Source organism: Artemia franciscana, chromosome 6 (genome assembly GCF_032884065.1).
Source record: "Artemia franciscana chromosome 6, ASM3288406v1, whole genome shotgun sequence".
NCBI lineage: Eukaryota > Metazoa > Arthropoda > Branchiopoda > Anostraca > Artemiidae > Artemia > Artemia franciscana.
Window position 1 is genome coordinate 12,132,566 of NC_088868.1, and position 22,583 is coordinate 12,155,148.

Here is a 22,583-nt window from a genome sequence, read left to right on the forward strand (position 1 = left end):
AAATTCCGCAATTTGTAGATAGAAGCTTAAAACTCCTACAGTCAAGTTATCTGATATGCTGAACCTGATAGGGTGATTTTCATTAAGAAAAAACCGATATGCAATGCAAAAAAAATAATAATAGTAATAAATTCAGTAAGAGGAACGTTGAATCTGTTTATTAAGTAGGAAACTTTTTTGAACAAAGTGTGAAAAGGGGGAAATGTAAGTACCCTTGCCCCTCATCCCATTTAAACCTCTCAAAGAATATTGTTAATAGGGTAAAAGTTTATAGTATTGATGTACCTCTCATGGGTAAAGCAGAAAATTAAGTCCTAGTTAACATAATAATGCTCACTTAGCAAAAAGTGATGGATACCCTGTCATGATAAATGCAGCTACCTGACAAGAGCCCCAAATTATTCAAACATTCCATTTTAAAGTAAAGGCTTCAAACATTAATTCCAGGTATGTTAGGTATCACATACTTTGTTATATTTGGAATCGTGCAAAATTTTTCGCTGTAAAATATAGGGTACAATGACCGGTAAGGGAGCTCGAAAACCCTTCCTTTTCTCCAGCTTCACAAATTATAGAGGTTATACTCAATTTAAACTGTGACTCTTCATAAATCATTTTTGAATTGGTCCAGTGATCAGATAACTATTCTAGACTAAAAAAGTATAGTACATTTCCTATTTGGTGTTTAATTTCAACCAAATTCGGGATTTAAGTATTTTTGGTATCGTTAAATACAAGTATGGGAATAAATAAATGAAGAATGAGCGTCCTAAAAAAACAAAAAAACAGCAGGTTACTACATATTCGTGAATATAAACTGAATAGAATGTGTATAGTAAATGCTATGCTAGTTTGTATAGGAAGAATTATTTGGTTTGTGACAAGGGTTAGTGGTGTGACTCTTTAAGCTCAGCCAGAGTCAACCCAGATATAAACAGGTATCTGGAGACATCTAGTGAAGTTAAACAGGCAGAGTACGCGAAAACACAGGATGGTTTGTTCCAACCCTCCCCCCCCCATTGCGGATCTTGGCTGTGGGGATATAGCACAAAGACTTGCACCAATGATTTGGACCATGAATTTTAGAACTACATGACATTTTTTATTATTTTTAGTCAGATGTATTTAATGGGTGTGCCAAAGTACAAAAAGGGCTTTAGAGGAGGCTGGATTCTATTCAATAAAAATCAGTACTTTAAGACTATTAGAAATTTGAATTGCCAATCGAATGAGCCATCTCTCAAGCTTTAGTGACCATCTGTTCCATAAAGTGTTGCCAGGAAAAAATAATAAAATAACAAACGTAGATACATTATTCTTTATTATTACCACTATTTTGGTAATACCGAATGTATAATCTATAAAGCGTATATGTAAAAACAGTGTGTGATAGTGGAAATGGCGTCATATTTGTAATCTTTCCTGTTATTCTCTGAATTGCGCCACCTGCTGTGTCACTTCAAGCAGAGGGAATTTTTGGGCCTACAACCTAAAAACGTAATTTATGTGACACCAAAAACAACTAAAATCTTACCATTTTGTTTTAGGCTTATAATGCCTAGCTGGATATACCTACTGCCTGTGTGTAAACACAACCACGTATGTTAAGAAGAAGAAAGATCTAACATCTTGGAATGCATACAGACTGATAAATGCGTGTCAAAGAATTGGCAAATAGGTTATGTTGGTGGATAGACAACATAGGGGAGACTGGCGAATTCTCTAATTAAAAAGAATTTCGTTTAGTAGAAGGGTTTGTAATTTTATTCTAACGGGCTGATGTTATTAAGGCTAATTAATCTATTGAAAAGAAAAGAGGTATCATAAGTTGGTTTTCATTTTTCGTTTCTCTCGGTGTAACTGTATATCTCCAATAGATATTAATAGAAATACTTTGGATTAGCGAAGGAGTTTTGGAAGCTAGTATGTCTGCCATTTCACTGTATTATACACTCTTGTGGTTAGGAATGGGTTTGAAGTACAGCAAATTAACTTGTGAATAGAGTTTAGTAGTTGCGTTTGAATTATTTTTAGGATACTTTCATTAGAAAATAAGTTATTATAAATTGTTATTGCTGTTATTATTATTGATTTAGGTCGCGTTTTGACGCATTTTTCCTCCTCTGGACCCCCAAATTAGTATCACTGTTTTCATCACTGTCATTGTTATTTCAAATTAGGATTTTGCCATCTGAGTTTTAGCATTATCTAGATGGCAATACGCAGATATCAAATCAACCAATAGGACTGAGCCTAATAACATAAAAATCTCATTTGGAATTATCAGAATTAGTGGAACAAAATCGAATATTAAGAAGGTTGATTAAGCTAGTTACTCATAGTCTAAAGTAGTTACATATTGACTGTTGGTCTTGTACTAGACAAGTATGTATCCACACTTACATTCATGTATGAAGCCAAATAAGCTGGTAGGCTCATACTATTTCTTAAAAATCCTAACAAGTCTACCCTAGGTAAGCTAAAGTGGAGGGCTAGGCTACTGCATCCCAGCTTATAGGCTATTCCAAGCCAGGGTAGATCCAGTATTTTTTTTAGTGGTGGTGCATAATATGTTGTTTCCATAAACTTGCAAACAAAGACATAGGCTAGCCTACAAACAATTTAAAGAGAACCTTGACAATTATGCATTGTAGGTAGGTAGTTGAAATGGTCATCAATTTAATATAAAATATGATGAGAGCTAAAGTTCTAATAAATGTGTTGAGATAAGGATTAGCCTATATCAACAGAGTATTCAGGTAGCCAAGAAATAAACTTGGTAAAATTCTAGTTTAGTAACTTTTGGCTATCTTAGAAAGGTGTTAGGTTAGGAAAATGAAACTTTCAAGTATGGGTCTAAAGGCTAAAGTATGTCCCAGGAAGGTATTTTGAAGTAGCCTATCTACCTCCACTCCCTCTCCCTCTAGAGAGTTCTGACCTTTAAAAATATATGTGTTATAAAAGTGAAACCTTGCAAAATAGATCTTCTGCTTGAACAAAGTACAACAAAATTGTTTTCAGCTTCACAACTTTGCTCAATCCCAATTTATAAAGTCCTAAAGATATTTATTTATTATTACAAATAGCGGCAAGCATCAATGCTTGTTGCAAAAACACAAAATCATAATACTAATCTAGAGTAAATTGGCAACAACAAACTAAACAGCAAAAACTTGTAAATAACTTGAAACTACACAACTAAAGCATCTAAATAAAAAGGTGTATTTACTAATACACTCTTAAAAATTTGAACACTCTCTGCCTTGACAACCTCCAAAGGCAAACCATTCCATGATCCAGCTGCTCTACTAACAAAAGATAGTTCACCAATTTTTTTTCAGTGGTTTTGGGGGATATAATTTGTAATCATGCTGACAAGGAAAGTGATAATGGCTAAATTTGGATCAACATCATCTGCTCCTTTAAGTATACAAAACAATGAACAGAGGTACATACTGCTTGTGGTATGTACTTGGACATGTCTTGGTACCATGGGTGGTCATTAAAAAAAAAAATCATAACAAAAAAGCCCTTGAGATCCCACTCTGAAATTTTCACCAGTTGTTTAGAACAATGAGAGCTTTGTATAGAAAAAGCACATAAAATTCTGTTTGGACAAACTAACCCAGGTGAGGGTTACTAGATTACATTTGCTCCTATTTTTATTTCTAGATGCTTTACTCAGAATGAGCTTTCAAATAGCTTTTATTTGGTATTTTACTTTTGTTTCTAGGTGCAATAGGAACTGAGATACAACAGTTTAATTATTGGCCAGTCAATGTAAATTGGGCAATTTGGGTTGATGTTCAATGACCCATATCTTGGACACCAGCTCAGCAAAAAATTTTGGTTTTGGGAGTTTCTCATAGGGGTCTATCACTGCCAAATTTCATCAAAATCAAGTGTGTTGATTTGATACAGAATGCCCCATATGATTATGTTCAGGAAACCATCTATGTCCAGCAATTTAGACATATCTAATTTTGTAAGAATAGCATAAACTTCAGTCAATGAGAAATCCAAATTTATCAAATGGAGCAAGAATGTCCAACAACACAATCAACTCTACTTCAGATGCAAAATTAGCTTCATTTGAATGAATTGGCTGTGTTTTAACAAAAACTGAAGAAATAATTTGATTAAAATGAGAGCCTTCTCAGAATCACTATCAATCTCTTGGTGTGTATCCTGATGTGTGAATGTAGATAGTGCAAGGTTAGGCTTATTCCTATTTACATATTTCCAAAACATTTTAGGTGATATGGTCCTTGAGTGAATAATATGTGACTCAAGCACTTCATGATTAGTCCTAAGAAGCTGAGTGACCTTGTTTCTTGCTAGTGAATATGTATGCTATTCACCTGGACCCTCTTGCAACTGAGTATCCAAATACCCTTGCCTGACTACTTTACTTTGTCATGACTCTATATACAATTGCCAAAGACTTTTTTTTCACATATTGCTTGTACTATATGTCTTGGAAGTTTAGGTTTATTTCTGTGACTGGACAAATTCTTCACCAAAGTAACAAATTTATCCCTACATTCCATCAACACTTTTTTTTTTACAAAATCAAATGCAGTGTCTGGAGAAACATGATTATTTTTTAGTTCATACATGATATTAATAGACAAAATAAATTATTGCATTGATTCATAATTGGCTTTAGCATAATCATGCTGATAAAACTCAAAACCTCTCTGTTGAGCATCAATATTCATGTAAATATCAAGCACAATGTGATCACTTTTACCTAAAGATGGATGGAAATCAATACACAAAATATCATTGATTGACTTGGTAATGACCAGATCTAAAATCAATGGAATAGCATCTTTCCTGGCTTAAGTTGGCCTATCAATGTGCTGGTATAAGTGCAGATCATCCAATCTATCTAAAAATTGCTGCTCATATGATGAAGTGGACTGACTTGAACTATGCACACTACATTCTATCAAATGTAAATTGAAGTCACCTAGAATAAGGAACTTTGAACTACAACCAACAAGACAAGTAATATATGCTAGAATATTGTCATTATTAACTGGACTCAATAAAGTCACAGTAGCACTACAATAAAAAGCTGCAATACACATGTAAGTACTATGATAGGGCAATTTAACATCAACCAAAAGACACTCCAAGACTGAGTCTACTAACGAATCAAAAACAACAGAAAAATTAATTGAACAATGAATATAAATAAAAATCCCTCTTTTAGCTGAATTATTAGATACTAAATTATATTGTGGCAACTGCCAAAAATAAATAGATGTGTCACTGAAATGTTTTGGTAAAACTTTGATAACAACAACTAAATGTGGTTTACATTGCTTTATTAGCTCACTAAACTCTTCCTATTTAGATGACAGGCAGTCTGCATTTGTATATGTATCTCTAATCAAAAAAAAAAAAAAATAATGGTCTTGAACTGCTCAGACCCTTCAACTTTTTTAGGGAGTCACTCTTCCATACTTGTGTAGGTGTTTGGAGTCCCACAAAAAGAGTTATTATTCCCAAGGGTTAGTCCGTTTTTGCAACGTTTTATCTTCCAGTTGGTTTTGCCAGCATCCAATTTTGATTTCAGCTCCTGTTTCAGGGCATTTTACTTCTTTTTTTCCATCAGTTCAATGGTAGTATGATCATGAGATACTTTGAACAAGGGGTATGTGGCTTTGATACTAACAGTCTAGGAAATCTGAAAGAAACAAGCTGTATCTTGTTCTACCAGTGTCTAGAACATCAACTTATTGAACAAGGCCCTATCTTACCAGGCATATGTTTACCAAGTCTAACTGAGTAGCTACAGTTCACAGGACAAAGTACAAGTAGCTTTTCGTTGAAAAATTTGCAATTGGTCTTGTTTTGTTGTCTATGAGATGACAAAGTAGCATCTTCAGCTAAACCAAACACAATCAGTTTTTTTTTGTTTTTCCACACAATCTGACACATAAATTAAACTTAAGTTTGAGCTACTGACACTGATTCCCTTGTCTTTTTTCACAAATTTTTCAGTTAGGCTTTTTTCCAAGCTCTGACACTTCACTCCAATTAGGTTCTCAGTAAAATGCTGTACGTTGCAAACTGTGCACTTATTTCTCAGGTCTTTCTTTATTTCAGCTACTTTCTGTTGGATAGGCTCTAATAAAGCACAAAACTTATCCTCCATTCCCTTAAATGACGTTTGAATTTCACTCCTCAAATATCCTTAATTTCTGCAGATGTCAGTCCTTGGTTGATTGAGTTTTTCTGTTGTTTACATACAGGGCAGAACCAAAGTGACCCGAGCCTCTGAGTCATTTTGTTAATAAGTTGTATTCCGGTTCTACCATTTCCAAGCTGAAATGCTGAAATGATAGTATAGTTGCATTTTGTTTCTGTGGTTAACTCTAGTTGTGTGAATTTCTACTTTTCTTCAACATTTCATTAGTAAATTAAAAAAAAAATCCCATTCCATTGATTCAAACTGAGAATTCAGAGATCCATCAATACTGAACAGATAAAGAAATAAACACATAATTATTTGCCTTGCTTTATAAACAATTTTGTCAAAAATCTATTTTTCTTAAATGATAAGTATGGCCTTTGAATGCGAATTTTGACTTGTATGTTTTGTTTCAAGTATATACTTATATTAGCCTTTATTAAAGTTCAGGTATTTCTAAAGAGTTTAGCCTTTACTTCAATGTTTTAGAATGAACAGAGGAGATAAAATGTTCTATAATGCAGAGCTTCAATTAGATGAAAATAGGCAGTAAAGCAGCTACCATTTGCTCACCAAAATCCATAACATAATTAATTAATAATATGTTTGCACTTTTAATACATTTACTTTCTATTATACGAATCCCCTAAAAATAACAGTCTTTTAAAAACCACCCTGCTTTGCAATAAAAGCAAACCTAAATTTTATGACCACCAAAAAAAGTAGTGATATCTATTTCTTTGTACCATAGCAGGGCATACCATAGCATTTCTTTGTACCATAGCAAGACTTGAAAACAAATTTCAACTGTACAAAGAAGGTTAAATATTATGTTTTTTTTTAGCCCTGTTGTGACAAAACAATCCTGAAATATCATTTTGACAGCCTGAATAAGTTAGGATTTCAAATTTCCCCTCTTTGTTATTACAAAATGAACATTTTTGCCTCCCAGTTGGCATTTGTGGTAATACAGACAGATTCCCTTGGTAAATTTAAGTTTAATTAAATACTTTTAGGCAGTATGCATCATCAGTAAAACCTAACAGAGACCAAAAAAGTAACTGAAACTTTGTTTTAAACTTGTTTAGAAAAAGAAACAGTCTTAGCAATTAAAACTTATTAATAACTCAACTACTAAAAACCAATTTCAAAAGAATAACTTTCATCCCTACCAGAGAAAGCAGTCCCAGTCCCAAATCCACCACTACTTTAGAGTGGGGGGATGCACGCCCCCACCTGGATCCGCCACTGGTCCAAGCTATGCTAAAATTTTAGTTTGGGGGCTTCTTGCTGTCTTGGAAATAGTTAGGTTACATGGATGAAATTTTCAAGAATGGGCCCCAGGCCAATAATAAATTTCCCCCTTTTCAAATGGTTTAGCAAAGAATAAAATTCATACATCTCTTGATGTTTTTTAATGTTCTTTCAAAACATGATGGTTACTTCCAAGGGAAATTCTATTCTGAGCCTTTAATGGGGTCTAAAATGTAACTTATTAGAACATGGTCTTAACTTATAAGAAGTTTAACTTATTAGAACCTTATTAGACTAAGATATAAAAGTTAAAATCAGTCAGCTTAAAAACTCACAGCTCAATTATTGAATCCATTAGGCCTACTATCAAGTAATATATTCTAAAGGTTTTATGGTACCTTAATTCACAATTTGGAGTAAAATAGGGCCCAATGTTGGATCTGTTTGGCTCCATTGTTGAGATGGTGGTTAAAACACCTTAAACGAAATATAAAAAAGGGGAATGTGACTTTGTTTTTCTCCAGTGACACATCTTCTGACTAGGGGAGTGCTAGGATAGATGCAATTTAAGTCCGCTTGGTAGCAGTGACCACATATAAGTATGTTCAAGGGACCATTCTTCTGTTGTTTAGAGTAGACACTGCTACACAACATTGATCTCTGATAGAGCATGCAAGTTGGTTGGGTATGATAAGCAGCATCAACATTCTAACCCAGCACCTTTGTATGATGGGCAGCTCCAGTTGTATCTTGAAGGTTTGGCTTACCATTCTTTGCCAGGTCTCCTTTTGTAAACTTGAGCTGATGTTGAAGACACAGTCTCCTCACTTTAACAGTTCCCATCATTGATGCCCCTTTGGCTAAAAAAGTCTTATATGATTTGTAGTTAACTTTGGGCTTGAAGCTTCTTAGAGTGACCTTGTGTTTGTCTTTCTTTGGTTTACTGAATAAAGAGCCTATTTTGGGGGAGTAACATGTCACTGAATTTGCATTGGAAGTCCAAAGATGGGGGTTTTAGGGTAGGTAGCCTTTTACTAAATGGTTTTATGCCAAGTCCATAGATGCGCTTTGCACACCTTCAATCAGCTGTATATCCCTTTTGTTAAAATGACCAATATGGCAGGTTCCTATCTCAAAATTTGGTTTCATAATTGCCTTGTATAGCTTCAACAACATTAATAAGTCCAAAGCTTAGATATGCTCTGGAAACATTTCTTGCAGAGTATTTATGGAACTTTAGATGGTTATCTATAGTGATTCCCAGGTCTTTACCATTGGCGCAAATTGGGAGAGGAATGGGGGATTGTTCATAGTATATTGGTGCTGAGGATTATTGTGACCAAAATGAATGGTGACACATTTTGATATATTGAAAGAGAGAAGTCACCTGTCTGCCCATGCCTGTGTCTGATCAAGGTCACATTGTGTTATGATTTGTCAGGTACACCAAATAGTTTGAATAATCAGCATAAAGGTTTAAGTGGTTGCCAACTTAGGGAATCATACTGCTAGAAAAAAGAAGAAACAATATGGTTCTCTGGGGAAGACCACTTAGGACTTTACACTGACGCAATCAGAAAATAATTATTGGGGACTGGGTAATATAATTATGGTGTATGGCCGGAGCTTGAGGTTGCTTCCAATCTAAAAAAAATTTATTATAAATGGATTACAAACAAAATGAAGTAAATGTGCTAGTGATCAAGGGAACGTCGAAAAAATATAACCAGTGCAAGGGCAATTTCATGAGTAGTTTCTTTTAGTAGATGGGGATGAATGTTGTAAGGGCCAGTGGTCTTGTTGACGTCTAGGCTTTTGAGTCGGTTTTTTGACCATAGATGCAGTAATGATAATACAACTCATTTGCTTCTGAATGTTGTCCTTTAGGTTGGGAATGGGGACATTATCAGGTTCATTGGTGGAAGACTGATGCAAATTGCTCATTTAGAAGATCAACTTTGCTTTGGGTGCCAGTGACTTTGTTTCTGTCACTTCTTGTTAAGCATTTTATGGATATCTGGTTGTAGTCTCTGCTAGACATTTAGTACCCGACTTTCGTAGGGTTCAGCTTACTTTGGTTGGCGAGTCTTGTCTCCAAATTACATTACAGTTGTTTGGTGAGGTTTCTTAATTTATTTTGGGCATCAACACATTATTCATAATGACCTGGTTCATCCTTTTTTCTCCAATGGCGTTTCTTTAAGTTTCTCTGCTGTCTTATGCTAGCCATCATATATGGTAGGGTCTTTGGTATGGGGTAAAATTTTCTATTGTGTTTTGTTGCTTAACTTTCTATGACTATAACCCATTGGGCTATAGCTCATGTATCTCATTGGGGCATGTTTGTGCGTCAGGATTTATCTCATTTTTTACCTTAATTTCCTTTAGGTGTTTTTTTTTCTTTGCTTCCTGTAGTTGTACGAATTTTTGATGAGCTTTTGCGTCAATAAGCTCTTCTGAAAATGTGCATAAAATAGTGAATGAAAGACTGCGTTAATTACTAAGATACAATCGTCAAACTGAAGATTTAGCAAAATTAAATCATTCAATGTAATGTTGAGAATAGAATATCTTCCTTCTAGCCTGTTGTAAGACTATTTGAAAAATGTTGTCTGTTTTCAGGAGGATGAAGTTAACAATTCGCACAGCCAATCAAGAATTTGGAGACTTAGATATAGAGTGTCCTGAAACAATGGTTGTAAGAGAGCTCAAGGCCAAACTGTGTGAAGGTCATCCTGCGCATCCCTGCATTAGTGAACAAAGACTCATTTGCTCTGGGCGCCTTTTATCAGACGAATCTCTTTTAAAAGATTGCTTAATTGACTACGGAAACATGGCATCTTTTATTGTGCATCTTGTGTGTAAGAGTAGATTTGATCGCCAAGGCAGCAAAAACACGGTAATTTCTTTATAGCTAAATTATATTATATTATTATATATCATATATCATATTATATGAGCTAAATTTCAAGGATTGCTGTAATTGGTTTTAATTCAAAATCGAAATCCTAGAGGAGGCAAGCTCATTTTCCAATTAACAGCCTAAAGTATGATAATTAGCAAACACAAATATATATATATATATATATATATATATATATATATATATATATATATATATATATATATATATATATATATATATATATATATATATATATATATAGCATGTATATATATTTTCAGCAGTACTTTTAAATATTTGTACAAGTTTCCACTCTAACATATTTTTGGAAAATTGATTATAGGCTAAACAATGAAAATGTTTGACAGTACTAGTCAAGAAACTGGCTATCCTTTTTTCTTGTATGTTTTCTCAGTTTTTTGGTCTAATTTTCTGCCTTTTGTTTATTGCAGAAGATTATACCCTTTTTGTTTGAGTTCCACAAAATGAGTTCTATTAATTTTTGTTTAAAACCCGATTCAGTGTTAAACCGCTTCTAGAAGTAATAATATACGTTACTGAAATTTGCAAATTGTTACTTGTATTCAGAAGCCGTTGTACGTTTTTATATCACATTAATTGATTTACTAGAATATAGGTTGAAGCATTTTCTTAAAATTACCTTGTGGACATCAAGAGGCGGGGGCAAGGAAGCAACTGTTGTCTAAACTGTGTATAAACACAATGTGATGGGAGGATATTGCCACCCGCCTCTGGGATTGTTTCTACTGGCAATCATGGTATGTTATATTAATTTTCAATTTTATTTAAAAAAAAATCAGGTTATGGACAGAGATTGATTGACAGAAGATGTTATCTATCTGATGGATTTGATTTATTGTTTTTTGGGATTTTTTTTTTTTTTTGCTGCTGAACAACAATTAATCGCCCATTTGATGGTATTTTATTGTATTTCTTTGCATATTTGTAATGTATCTGTAGACATGACTTCCAACATGAGGTGGACCCCCTCCTCCAAAAAAAAATAATGACCATAGAAGGGACTTTTGGTCGTTCATTCCAATCCTCCCTCCTCATAAAAAAAATTTGATGCTCAACAGCAGAACTTTGGCTGTGTTTATCAATGAGTGGAGGAATATGTGGATAGTGGATGGGGGCTGTTAGGAGGCTCCCCCAAGACAGAATTTTAGTCCAAAACAAGACATAACACATAGGATATTTTATTTCCTATTCCCTGTGTAGAAAGTTGTCTGATGCTCATGCTATCAGTCCTGAAAGACACGATCTTTATTAAACTCTGAGTACTAACAAGTTTTGGGGACAAAGTATTCAAGAATCGCCTGATATTGCAAAGACGAATTTAGGACAATTTTTTCAGTTGCCTTATTAATCAGACTGTTACCAAGCTCCTCAAAGCCATTTAAGGTCTCGTATGAAATTTTTATCCATAATTTTTTTAAGGACCCTCTAATATCCTAAATATCCCCCAGAAACGAACCTCAAAAAGGGTTTCATAATAATAAATTTATATCATCATGGTCAAACTGTCTGAAACCCCTAAAGAGGCTCTACATTTTTATGCTGTTGTTATTGCTTTTTAGGGTTTTGATAAAAAGTTTAGGGTTTTGATAACTTTTTACAAAATTGTATGTTTGGTTTCAGGCAAAACCGGGATCTACTCAGCCATCGCCACCATTTTTGCCACAGTCAGCACAGTCACTTGGTGGACCTTTTACAACTGTATATCCTTGGTCCGTGTCCCAGCCTACTTCTCTGACAGCTTCAAATACAAATCCCTCCATTCCACAGACAATGGAGGCTCAGTATGCAGCGTGGATGCAAGCCTACTCCTATTATACTTACACCTATTTCCAAAGGTTGGGATTTGTTTCTTAGTAATCCGAGTAAATTTATTGAGTGTATAGAACAAACTGCTGAGTTATAGTAGCCAAAACTAGTTGGCTTGTTATGATTTCCTATGCTGTCAAATATACTCAGAATGTTGACAATATAATTGATTCTTATTATAAGGGGTAGTAATTATGAAATCAAAACACATCGAAGTTCCATAAAAATATTCTGTTTAAATTCGCAAAGTTAACAAAAATTTTAAGAGCCTCAAATTTTCATCGGATTCACACTGTATATTTGATCTACTCCCCCCAAATTTTTTAATGTGTCAAGATATTTATGTTTTTATTACATATTTGAATAATGTACCTCTAGTTTTGCTGTTTTTTCTACTTTTATCCCCTCCCGTTATGAGCCAGCTTCTGCATATGTTTCTTCTTCGTCTATGTTTATTTTTTTTTTCTTAACATGATGATACGAACTTATACGTTCTTTTGTTATTTGTCCTATTAACACAATGTAAGCAAATATTGACTGAAAATGACGTACGCAGGGGGGACAGTTATTATGAGGTTAAAACTTCTAGAAGCACCACAAAAATTCTTTAAATACACCGAGTTTAATGAATTTTAAGAGCCTCAAATCCTCACTGATTTTTACGTTGTGTTTTTTAAATACCTTCAGATATTTCATGACAGCGATTATATCTTTCTTCTAATTTATTTATTATTTGGCAGTGTCCGTTGTCGTTGAACTGTGTTTGGTTCCTATTTTTCCTTTGTATGTATGAAGTGAATGTTCTGTCCCATTGGGACAAAGCAAGTTAACCTCAAAGTTGACTCAGAGCATCTCAATCAGCCCATCATAAACAGGGATTTGTAGTGACTCGTTGCATTCAACAGAGCAGTAGTGTCTAACATATATTTATATCTCCCCTAGAATTTCTGGTCATATGGCGGCTAACTTCCATTTTATAAAATAATACAAACACAAAAATGTCTTAAGTACTAAAAATTCTATTAAGAAACACTCTCACAAACAAAGAAAATTAATAATTTTATATTACTGTATCTTAATGAGACGACTGTGTTTGCCAATTAGCGCATAGTTTATCAAAACTCGGTGTCAGTAATGAAATAGCTACACGAAGCTCCTTTTCTACAACCACAGGATGGAGCATAGAGAAGAAATTCTGGAAGTTCCATACAATTACACCAACAGCAACCACAGGAACCCGATATTTTGATTTCATTTCAGCTAGTGCAGAACGTCCTGTTTCGCAAAAATGAAATGTTGCGATCGACAGCAATACTTTTAAAGCTTTACTTGACAAAATATTATATTCATTCTTGATATCTAGCCAAAATTGTATCAGATATATATTTTGTAATTTTGGTTTTAAAGAAATATCACAAGATAATTCAGTTACCTTATCTTTCTCATTACTTGTTAAATTAAATTTACCATCTTCTTCGTCGACAAATGGAATTTGTCTCCTCGCACATTTTGTAAGATCAAAACCATCAAAATAATTCAAAAAATGAATTAACAAACCATCCGTGTGTTCAACAAATAGAGTTCTGTTTACTTCTATATTATCTTGGGCGTATAAATTTAAAAGTGGAAACATGCCGAACTTTTTCTTTCCTAAGTTTGTCTTCCCTAGCTCTGATCTTTTTTTGGGAATGCTTTCACATTATCTTTTTGAATCAATGGCATTTGTGGTCCTTGCTCCGATTTACTCAAAACACTTAATTTTTCGGAAATTTCCACCAAAATAGATAAGTTTATTAATATACTTATTATCCCTAAGCAAATTTGGGTCTCATTGTGATTTACTTTAAGGAAAATTGCAATTTCTTCTCTGAGTTGGAGTATTCCTCTGAATTACATCTGCATGTGACAGCCAGCATACATCAGAATAGTACAAAAGTGTGGTGTAAGTAGCTCCCATATCTTCACACAGCTTTGCAAATAATCTAACTTTTAATGGACAATTTTTTATGCAGTTTATAACTTTTGTTACTATCGTAAAAACGTGGTTAAGTTCTTCTCTCATATTTCTTGACTCGAAAGCTGCTGTATGGAGCGTGGAGTGCGGCTGGAGAACATTGGGTATTTTTTCCTTTTAATTAGTGCTTGAAGGCCATTTTTGTCCTCCGACGTTGACTACACTGTTGTGTAGTCAACATGTGTTGACTACTTGACTCAACATTGTGTATTCCACAACATGTCATTCTCAATCAAAGAAATTCACTATTATATTAGAAGTTTCACTGGATGTGGCTTTGCAGAATAATTAATATTCAGTTATATTATTCTCTTCAATATAGAAAACATAAAATAAAATGTCGTTCTTAGCTACATCAGTTGTTTCATCTATCTATAAGGCAAATTTTAAAGGGTGCATCTGATAAACTAATTGATCGCAAAGATCGTCGGGTGTATCATCGATTCTCCTGCCAACTTTATTTGTCGTAGCTGCTTTGCAAATGATTCGGCGAACATTGCTTTGATCATATCAATAGCTGCTGTCAAAACTAATGTTTCTCCTATTGTATGTGTATTTTTTTAATTTATAATTAAGTTTTAAGTGTTTAAAAATATTTTGCGTGACTTTGTAGTTTGGATTTCGTTTGATTTTCTCTTAATCCTTGCTAATATTCGTGCCTCCCCTTAGACTAGTCTGCATTTCCCTAGGGAGGTACCACTTCCAGGTTGGAAAACGCTGCATTAGAGGTTAGGCAGAGTTATACATCGCAGTGCGATTGATGGTTCGGAATGAAGCACACAGAATATCCATCCAGAAGATCCAAGTTCAGTTAAGAATACACTGGAATAGCTCCTCAGCAACATTTTGAATTTTTTTCAGTGTTTTTTTTTTCTATAGCTTATCAGTTTTGTTTGCAGGGTAGGATATCTTTGTCAGTAATGAAGCATCTGTGTTTTTCATCAATTAAATTTTCCTATTTTGATAAGTTTTCCATATGTTCCTATGACTTGTTTATTCAAAAGCACAAGAAAATGAATTGATTTGACAGTTGTATTCGTGTCTTTTTTTTTGTTTCTGTTGTAAAGTTGTTATTTTGGCGTCTTTTTTCACATTTTATGTTTTTGTACAATTCACCTATTTTTGCTATGGAAAAATACCTGGCTTTTTGCTTTCTTTAGTTCAATCCAAGAGTGGGAATTTTTTTCTAGGGGGAGGGAAGGTGGGTGGTTAAATTTGGTACAAACTTGTGCATTTCCATGTGTCAGAATGTTCTTGGAACCTTTGGACAATTACTGGGAAGGAAATACCATTCTATCCTCCTATGTTTAACGTCAGATATATTCTTCAATGATGTATTAAAATGTTAAATTATTTTCGTAAATTATTCTGATATATTTTAAACTTCTGCATATAGCCACCATCCTTGGTCTGTTGATGTATTCTAGATCATTGTATTCTTGAAGGAGTTCTAACTTTGAACAATGGTTTAAAACACTGGATCTCTGATTTCAAATGTATTAAAACTGTTTATGAAGCTACAGAGGGGTTAGCAGGCCCGACTCTCAGGGGAAGAGAGCAGATGATTTTTTATTGAGTAGGGTGTGGGGGAGTTTTTCAGACATCGGATGAATACTCCTCTGTGTGGAGATGCGACAATAATTTAGTTGGTAATTGTCCAAACAGCTTATTGCAGACTTTTAGAACCCAGGCTAATGAATAATGTGTTAAATTAAAGTTTTTTTTTCAGCTTACAAAATACACCGAATCAAGGACACAATGCTATTTACCCTTTATTCCCTGGAGTTGTACCATCTTCAAGTACTATACAAAATCCACAACCACCTCAGCCAGAAATTAATAATGAGAACCGAGAAAACGAGTTCAGACAGAGGCGGGTGGCTGATCAGATCCCTGAAGCTCCACCTCGGCTGCAGAATGCCAATGTTGGCCTAGATGCTGGACTTGTTGGGGCTGCACAGGTATTTCTTTTTTTCTTATTTATTGATTTTGTGTGTGTGTGTGTTTTTTTTTGCTAAAAATAAGTCTGAGCAGTCATGTGAACTTCAACTCGGTCTTATTTTTTAGTTTATTGAAATCAATATAATCAGATTCAATATGTCACCTTGATTTAAAAAATTTGTAAAGAAGGACGAGAAAATGAGTTGAAACAACGATATGTGGCTGATGTGCTCTCGGAAGCTCCCCTTCGACTAAATAATGCCAATGTTAGCTTATATGCTGGGTTTATGAATTCTAAAGGATACGATTTTTTTATGCAATACGCCAATTATGCGCGAGCTGGATCATTAGCACCCTTTTAGTTATATATATTTTCCTGAATCTCTATTTTTAAATTAGCAGTTTTATGGTTCCCTTTACTAGGTTTTTACTAGCCTATAATCCTGATCGTACTTTAATTTTTCTTTAAAGGAAGGAGAACTGAAGTTTTTTTTTTATTTTGCTGTGAAGGTTTACCGTTTCTTCTTTGAATATCATGTAATTTAAACAACAGTTCATCAAGACGTTGGTATAGATTTCTATGAACGCTGTGGAATTGAGCCATAACAATATAATCTTATGTAACTAATTAACCTTTTCAGGGCTGAATTATGTTAATGTGAAAGACAAAAAGTATTTGGGTTCGTTTCCACCATCGTAGGGGTATCGTAGGGTATGAAAGTCCAAAACTTGTTTTCGAGCTTTTGAGCGCATCAAAGTTTCCTAACTTGATTCCGTATGTCAGTATCCGTTTTTTGTCGCCATAACAGCAAAGTCAGGTACACGGTATTTGTTAATATAATGTAAATTTTTTTTACAAATCTGCATTTTCACTGGAATTTGAAGTTTTGGAATCAGCTCTGGTGAGCTGATAGGACAAGGCATAAAGAGATGCCACATCTAGTGCACCTGATTCTTTTGCAGGGTTGGCCCAGCTGGCAGTGCTTATCTGCAACTCTGTAACCGCCTCAGGTCAATGAAATAACCAATAGAAAGTGAACTATCATATTGTTTTCACTTTAAAGTGTTTGGCCTCTTTGGTGTTGAACTATCATCCTCGGCCAAAATGCCAGGCCTACCTCGGTTCCCCGGGAGTAGTTCCATCGCTGCTCGTGAAGTAGTTGACTATTTCATTTTTGAATTCATTCATGATTCATATGCCAAGGATAGCACCCATACTAAAAATTGACAATTCTAGAAAAATGACTACGAAAATTCTAGAAAATAAAAGAACTGTCTCCAAATCAGCCTCTCACTTTTAATATCTATCGATTACATTTCAGTAAGCATATCTTTCAGGTCTACCCCCCTCCTACCCCTCATGAAAGTATTGTACTCCGTAATATAGTAGGGCAGACAATGTCCGTGCGCTGTTTACGTGTTGAGTCCCATTTTTGACAATTTTCAGTAGGAAAAGACCCAGCAAACGACGATGCAGCGGGGAACAGCTTTGTTGTCGTGCCATTTTGTAATAAACAATTACGTATCTGGTTAAATTTTGTAGTTGAGGCTTCCTCGCCCTCTCTTAATCAGCCGATGGTAGTTTCTAAGGTACAGTCTTTCATTCTATTTAATGTTCCAGCTGATAGGAATCTGAGTAGAAAATGTTCTTAAATGAGTGGTAAATCGGTGCAGAAATTTTCAAAAAAAACCTTGAAGTTCCAATGACGAAGTTCGCAGTTGGCTATGCATAGGACTACCTATGCTCCTTGCCGAAGTTCAGTAACTTCCACAGCTCCTTTTCCAGTGTGCACTTCTAAATCCTATACAATTCTACTTGAACCAGCCCATTTGAATGCCCTGATCCCCCAAGCGTGAGATCTTGATCAGTAGACGACCTTTGAAGACTTCAATTGCTCGTTTATGCTTTGATTGCTCTCTTGTGGATTGCAATCAAGTTCTTTCTCAGGCTGATCGCCAAAAGAAGATTTACTTTTTAAGAGAGGATCTTGTCCATCTTGCTTCTCTTCTTATAACAGCAGTAATAACCAAAAATCTTTTTGCTCTTTCTCAGTGATGGTAGATCTTAGACAGTGTGATAGTCCTCACGAACAATTGATTCCCCAGAAGCTGTTTCATTTCTTTTTTTGGTCACCTCCAAGTTAGTTCCTTCTTTCTGTATTTCATGCAGATCGGTCCGAATAATTAAGGAGTCATCAAACATCAGTTTTAATTATTCAAGGGGGGTCATCAATTCAGAAGGAGGGTGGGGGAAGAGATGGCTTCCAATTTGTGTTTTTAGGCCAGAAGTGTGGCTATCTCTATTTTTCGACTCTTGTTAAGGCTTAGAAAACTGACTGCGCTTATTCGGACCATGATTATCTCTTAAGAAATTATGAGAAGATGTATATAGATAGATGAGGTAGAAGTCTCTGTGGTCCATCCCTCTTTAAATCTTTTTTTTGTGGACCAGTGTGGAAAGGGGGCAAATTGTCTTTATCGATGACGAAATCTTCCCCGTTGTCTGTTTTCTCAAGAGGATTCTATTCTAGTTTTTTTTTTATGTGTCTGCTTCAATGTGTCAGATATTTGAAAAATCTAGATCCGACATTTCACCATGAGGTTCAAGAATGTGTTGAACAGCTTCCTGCTGACTAGAAATACCCTGTTCTCGAATATGGCTTCCTACTGTTCTCGAATATTGCTTCCTCTTTGCTTAAAAATTATTAAATTGTGTATATCCCATACATATTATTCGTGTTTAACTACGTAAACCGTTGCTGCGTAACTGTTGAAGCTTTTGGGAAAATTATGGCATTCAAGGCTTGTAGTAATCAAGCGCTTCAAGGAAAGACAAGAAAAACTGAAACAAATTCTTATAAATTTTCATTAAGTTAGCCCATAATAAAAATCAAATTAATTGATGGAAATGACATGAGAATTTTTTTTTCTCATTAAGTGATTAAGGGCTATTGATGTCAAATGGTATCAATCACTAAAGCTTCTCCATGGGCCCTGAAGGCTATTCTCCAAGTGGTTTCTCTATCCAAGTAATTTCCCATGTTTTATACTCACTAGTAGGTATTTGTTTTTCAGTGCTACCCTCTCTACGTACCTCTATAAAATTTGAAAGTTTCTTACCTATAGAAGCAATTAAATACACCTTTCTACTCAAAACAACGAGCTGGTTAGAAACCCTAAAGCATCACAGCTACCCGTCGTTTAGGCTCTTTTTAAAGCACGATACATAAGGTGTCCATAGCGACCAGACTTACAGACATCATTAACATAGAAAGCACTGCCGACCAGTTTTGATGCCAATTGTAATCCCACGCCGCAAAAGGGTGAAAAAGTTATAGCCTAGCAGCTGTTTGAAAAAATATAATATTTGACAATAATATGCGGGAAAATCAGATAAACCTTTTTGTTCTTGGAATGTACGTTGTACCGTAGGGAGGGGTCGGGAAAAGAGGGCTAACCCAAGGCTTACCAACATTTATGCTAATGTGTGTATGATGAGAATGGAGAAAAGACTAGAATATACAAACATGAAAAAGAGACTGAATTCTTAACTAGAGAGTATGAAAAAGAGACTATAAATAATTAACAACCTTTATAAAATATAGAGAATCTAAAAAGGGGTTTACCCAATGCTCTCCAACATTTAAACTACTATATTCATCATAAGGAACTAAATTCTTAACAAAAACACTGTGCTGTTCGATAGTATCGTAGAATATCGTAGAAATATCGTAAATCGTAAATATCGAAATATCGTAGATCAAATAAGGTGGGTATTTAACTCGTCTCTATCAACTCACCGGCTTGCATTTTGTACTTTTTTGACATAAATTTGTGGAGCTTATAGACTTTTTTTTACCTCTTCCGAATGTTTAGTTACTTCCAAGTTTTTCAGTGGTCGCACTTCCGATGACAGTGCAATAATACAACATATAAATACATCTATTTGTATAGGGTCCTTCCCAGCCTTCTTGATATTTTTTATAAACCGTCTGCTGACTAAAATTAGACACCCCTTATACGTTGAAAGCGTTGAGCATAAGTAGAAGTTCAAAACGCGTGAGTAAACTTTTTTTCTACTACATTTAGATTAATGACTCTGAAAAATGGGCGCTTCGAAAAGCAGACGAAAAACTTATTAGATGTTTTCCAGAGAAATTGCCTACGGATTGTTCTGGGTACCTGACTGACTGACCGTATTTCAAACAGTAGGTTGTGCGAAAAATGTGGTTCAATCCCACTTTCTAGGGCTATAATGAAAGAGAGGTCGAGATGGCTAGGCCACGTTCTGTGGATGAAGGATGACAGATTGCCGAAGATTATCCTTCCTGGCCAACCGTCCGGGGCTACACGAAAAGCAGGTCGTCCTTGTCTGGGTTGGGAGGAAAATAAAGCTTCCATTTAAAGAAAATGGGAACTTCCTGGAAGGGTGTAAAGAGGGAGGCCTTGAATAGATTAGGTTGGAGGAGGAGCGTGCGTAGCTGTGTTGGCCTCAGCCGGCTTAATGATGCAGTGAGTTATTAGTAGTAGCAGTAGCAGTAGATTTAGATTAAGCATCAGACTGGCAATGAACCATGAGTAAAAAACCACATGATGCTAAAATGGTTTCGCATTGCGACAGGAAAGTTTCAAGAATAATTTGTATTTTGTTTTACTTCCAAACTTTATCAGTAAGTGGTTTCCCTAGATTTTGGAACATGTGTTTTGATTTATCTGTTAAAAAAGCTCCTTTCCTTGCGTTTTCATTGGGAAATAAGACAAAAATATGGGCAAAGCAAAAAGTTTGTCCTTTTGAATTGTACATTTAAACCAGCCTGCCCCCCTGCCTAGGTTTTTATTTACAATGAATATAGGTTTTAATAGATTTAATAGCTGCGTTTAAATGCTCCTTTTTTGGTATTAATTAAAAAAACTTTCCGAAAATGAAGTTTTTTAAAGAAAAGTAAAGGCCATTTTAAACATAAGATCATCAGATACAATAAGACAGAAATTGTCTTAGATAAGATTAAAGACATTTCTTCCTCGTAAAAATTAGAACTAGAGAAGAAGTTGAAAATATAATGACGATAAAAAAAAAATTAAAAATGGAATTAAAAATGGGATAACAATTAGATAGTCATGGTTGTCTCGTGAATCTACGAATACAAGTAACAAAGAGGGGTGCAATAAGTTATGTAAAGCCCAATCCGCTTTTGCGCCCCTCATGCTCACTTGTGTTCAAAAACTTTTTTCGGACAGTAATGATATTTTACTTTTTACTCTGTTTTGAAAACTAGTTAAAAAAAATGTATATTTTCATTATTTAAATTTCATATTTACCTCTGATTCTCCTGTTTCTTTTTTTATGTAAGGATTCTCTTTTTCTAAGAATTACGTCTTTTGCAGCTTCTAGACGAACCATTAGTGCACTATATAACATTAATATGTCATCATCATTTTCATTTATCATTTTATTTTTGTGACATTCTCCTTGGCAATGTTATGTAAAAGTTGATAGTTTAGTTATTTCAATTGCTGAAAACTTGCTGTAAAATCTGAGAAACATTAAATCTCCTGTTAGTCTTTCTTTTGAAACTTGCCTAATTGTCTTCAATTGTATTGGTGCTAAATATCACACTATCACATATCAAATACACAAACACATCACATGTCACAAACACATATCACACTAAAGAATAAGGTGCGCATCCGAAATTTAAAAAAGAGATTGCAAGTTAACTTTGTTGTGGGAACATGAAGACCAAGTTAAATTTAGAAGAATTCACTAAAAAAGCGTGTTACTGAATAATGGCTTCAATTTCGTGTAAGGATAGAAAAAACGTTAAATAAAGGGTGGGCTGAAACCCTTATATCCCGCCCACGTGCCTGATTTGACAATATCCTAAATTATTATTTTGCAAAGTTTTCACGTGTTAATTGCTTTGAACCTGTGGTGCGTGCCATAGTAATTCTTTTACTAAAACCCGGATCTTGATTTCGAAATTTATAAAAGAGGTTTTTGTGAGAAGGTGTAGATAAATAATTCGATTTCCCCCCCCCCCCCCCCAATATCATGTTATGCTTTCTTTCTACGAAGCACCATATAAAGAGCTTTCGTCTTAAACTGCTCTAGTAAATGCAATAATGGTGCTACATTTTGGTGTATAATGCACATTACTGTTTCAGGTTTTGGACTTGGACCCAGAGTCACTGGGATTATTGGAGTCAATGATTACAGACTAAAACATATTTTAAAACATAAGACATAGATTTAGATATAGATAAGATTATCAATTTGTAGTTTGAAATTATTCGAATTTTCGCTGCTTTGATATTATCATACTGTATCGGCATCGGCGAAAGGGGTCACTTTTAAGGCTAGATGGCCTGTCTGTTCAATAAAAATATAAGACTCGTATGTATAAATAACGATTGAA

General features: G+C 34.7%; 1 protein-coding gene across 2 annotated transcripts in view; it reads left to right on the forward strand.

Annotated features, from left to right (window-relative positions):
- The first annotated feature begins 2,222 nt into the window (after positions 1–2,222).
- LOC136028059 (homocysteine-responsive endoplasmic reticulum-resident ubiquitin-like domain member 2 protein) overlaps positions 2,223–22,583 on the forward strand; it is a 40,425-nt gene continuing 20,064 nt past the window's right edge. Inside the window, exons 1-4 of one of the 2 annotated variants that reach the window (XM_065705652.1) lie at positions 2,223–2,318; positions 10,082–10,358; positions 12,027–12,241; positions 15,956–16,187. In XM_065705652.1, the coding sequence (XP_065561724.1) occupies positions 10,086–10,358; positions 12,027–12,241; positions 15,956–16,187 (720 nt within the window). In that variant the 5' untranslated portion in view covers positions 2,223–2,318; positions 10,082–10,085. Of the gene's footprint in view, positions 2,386–10,081; positions 10,359–12,026; positions 12,242–15,955; positions 16,188–22,583 lie in introns of both variants that reach the window. The other variant, XM_065705653.1, reaches the window with a different exon arrangement.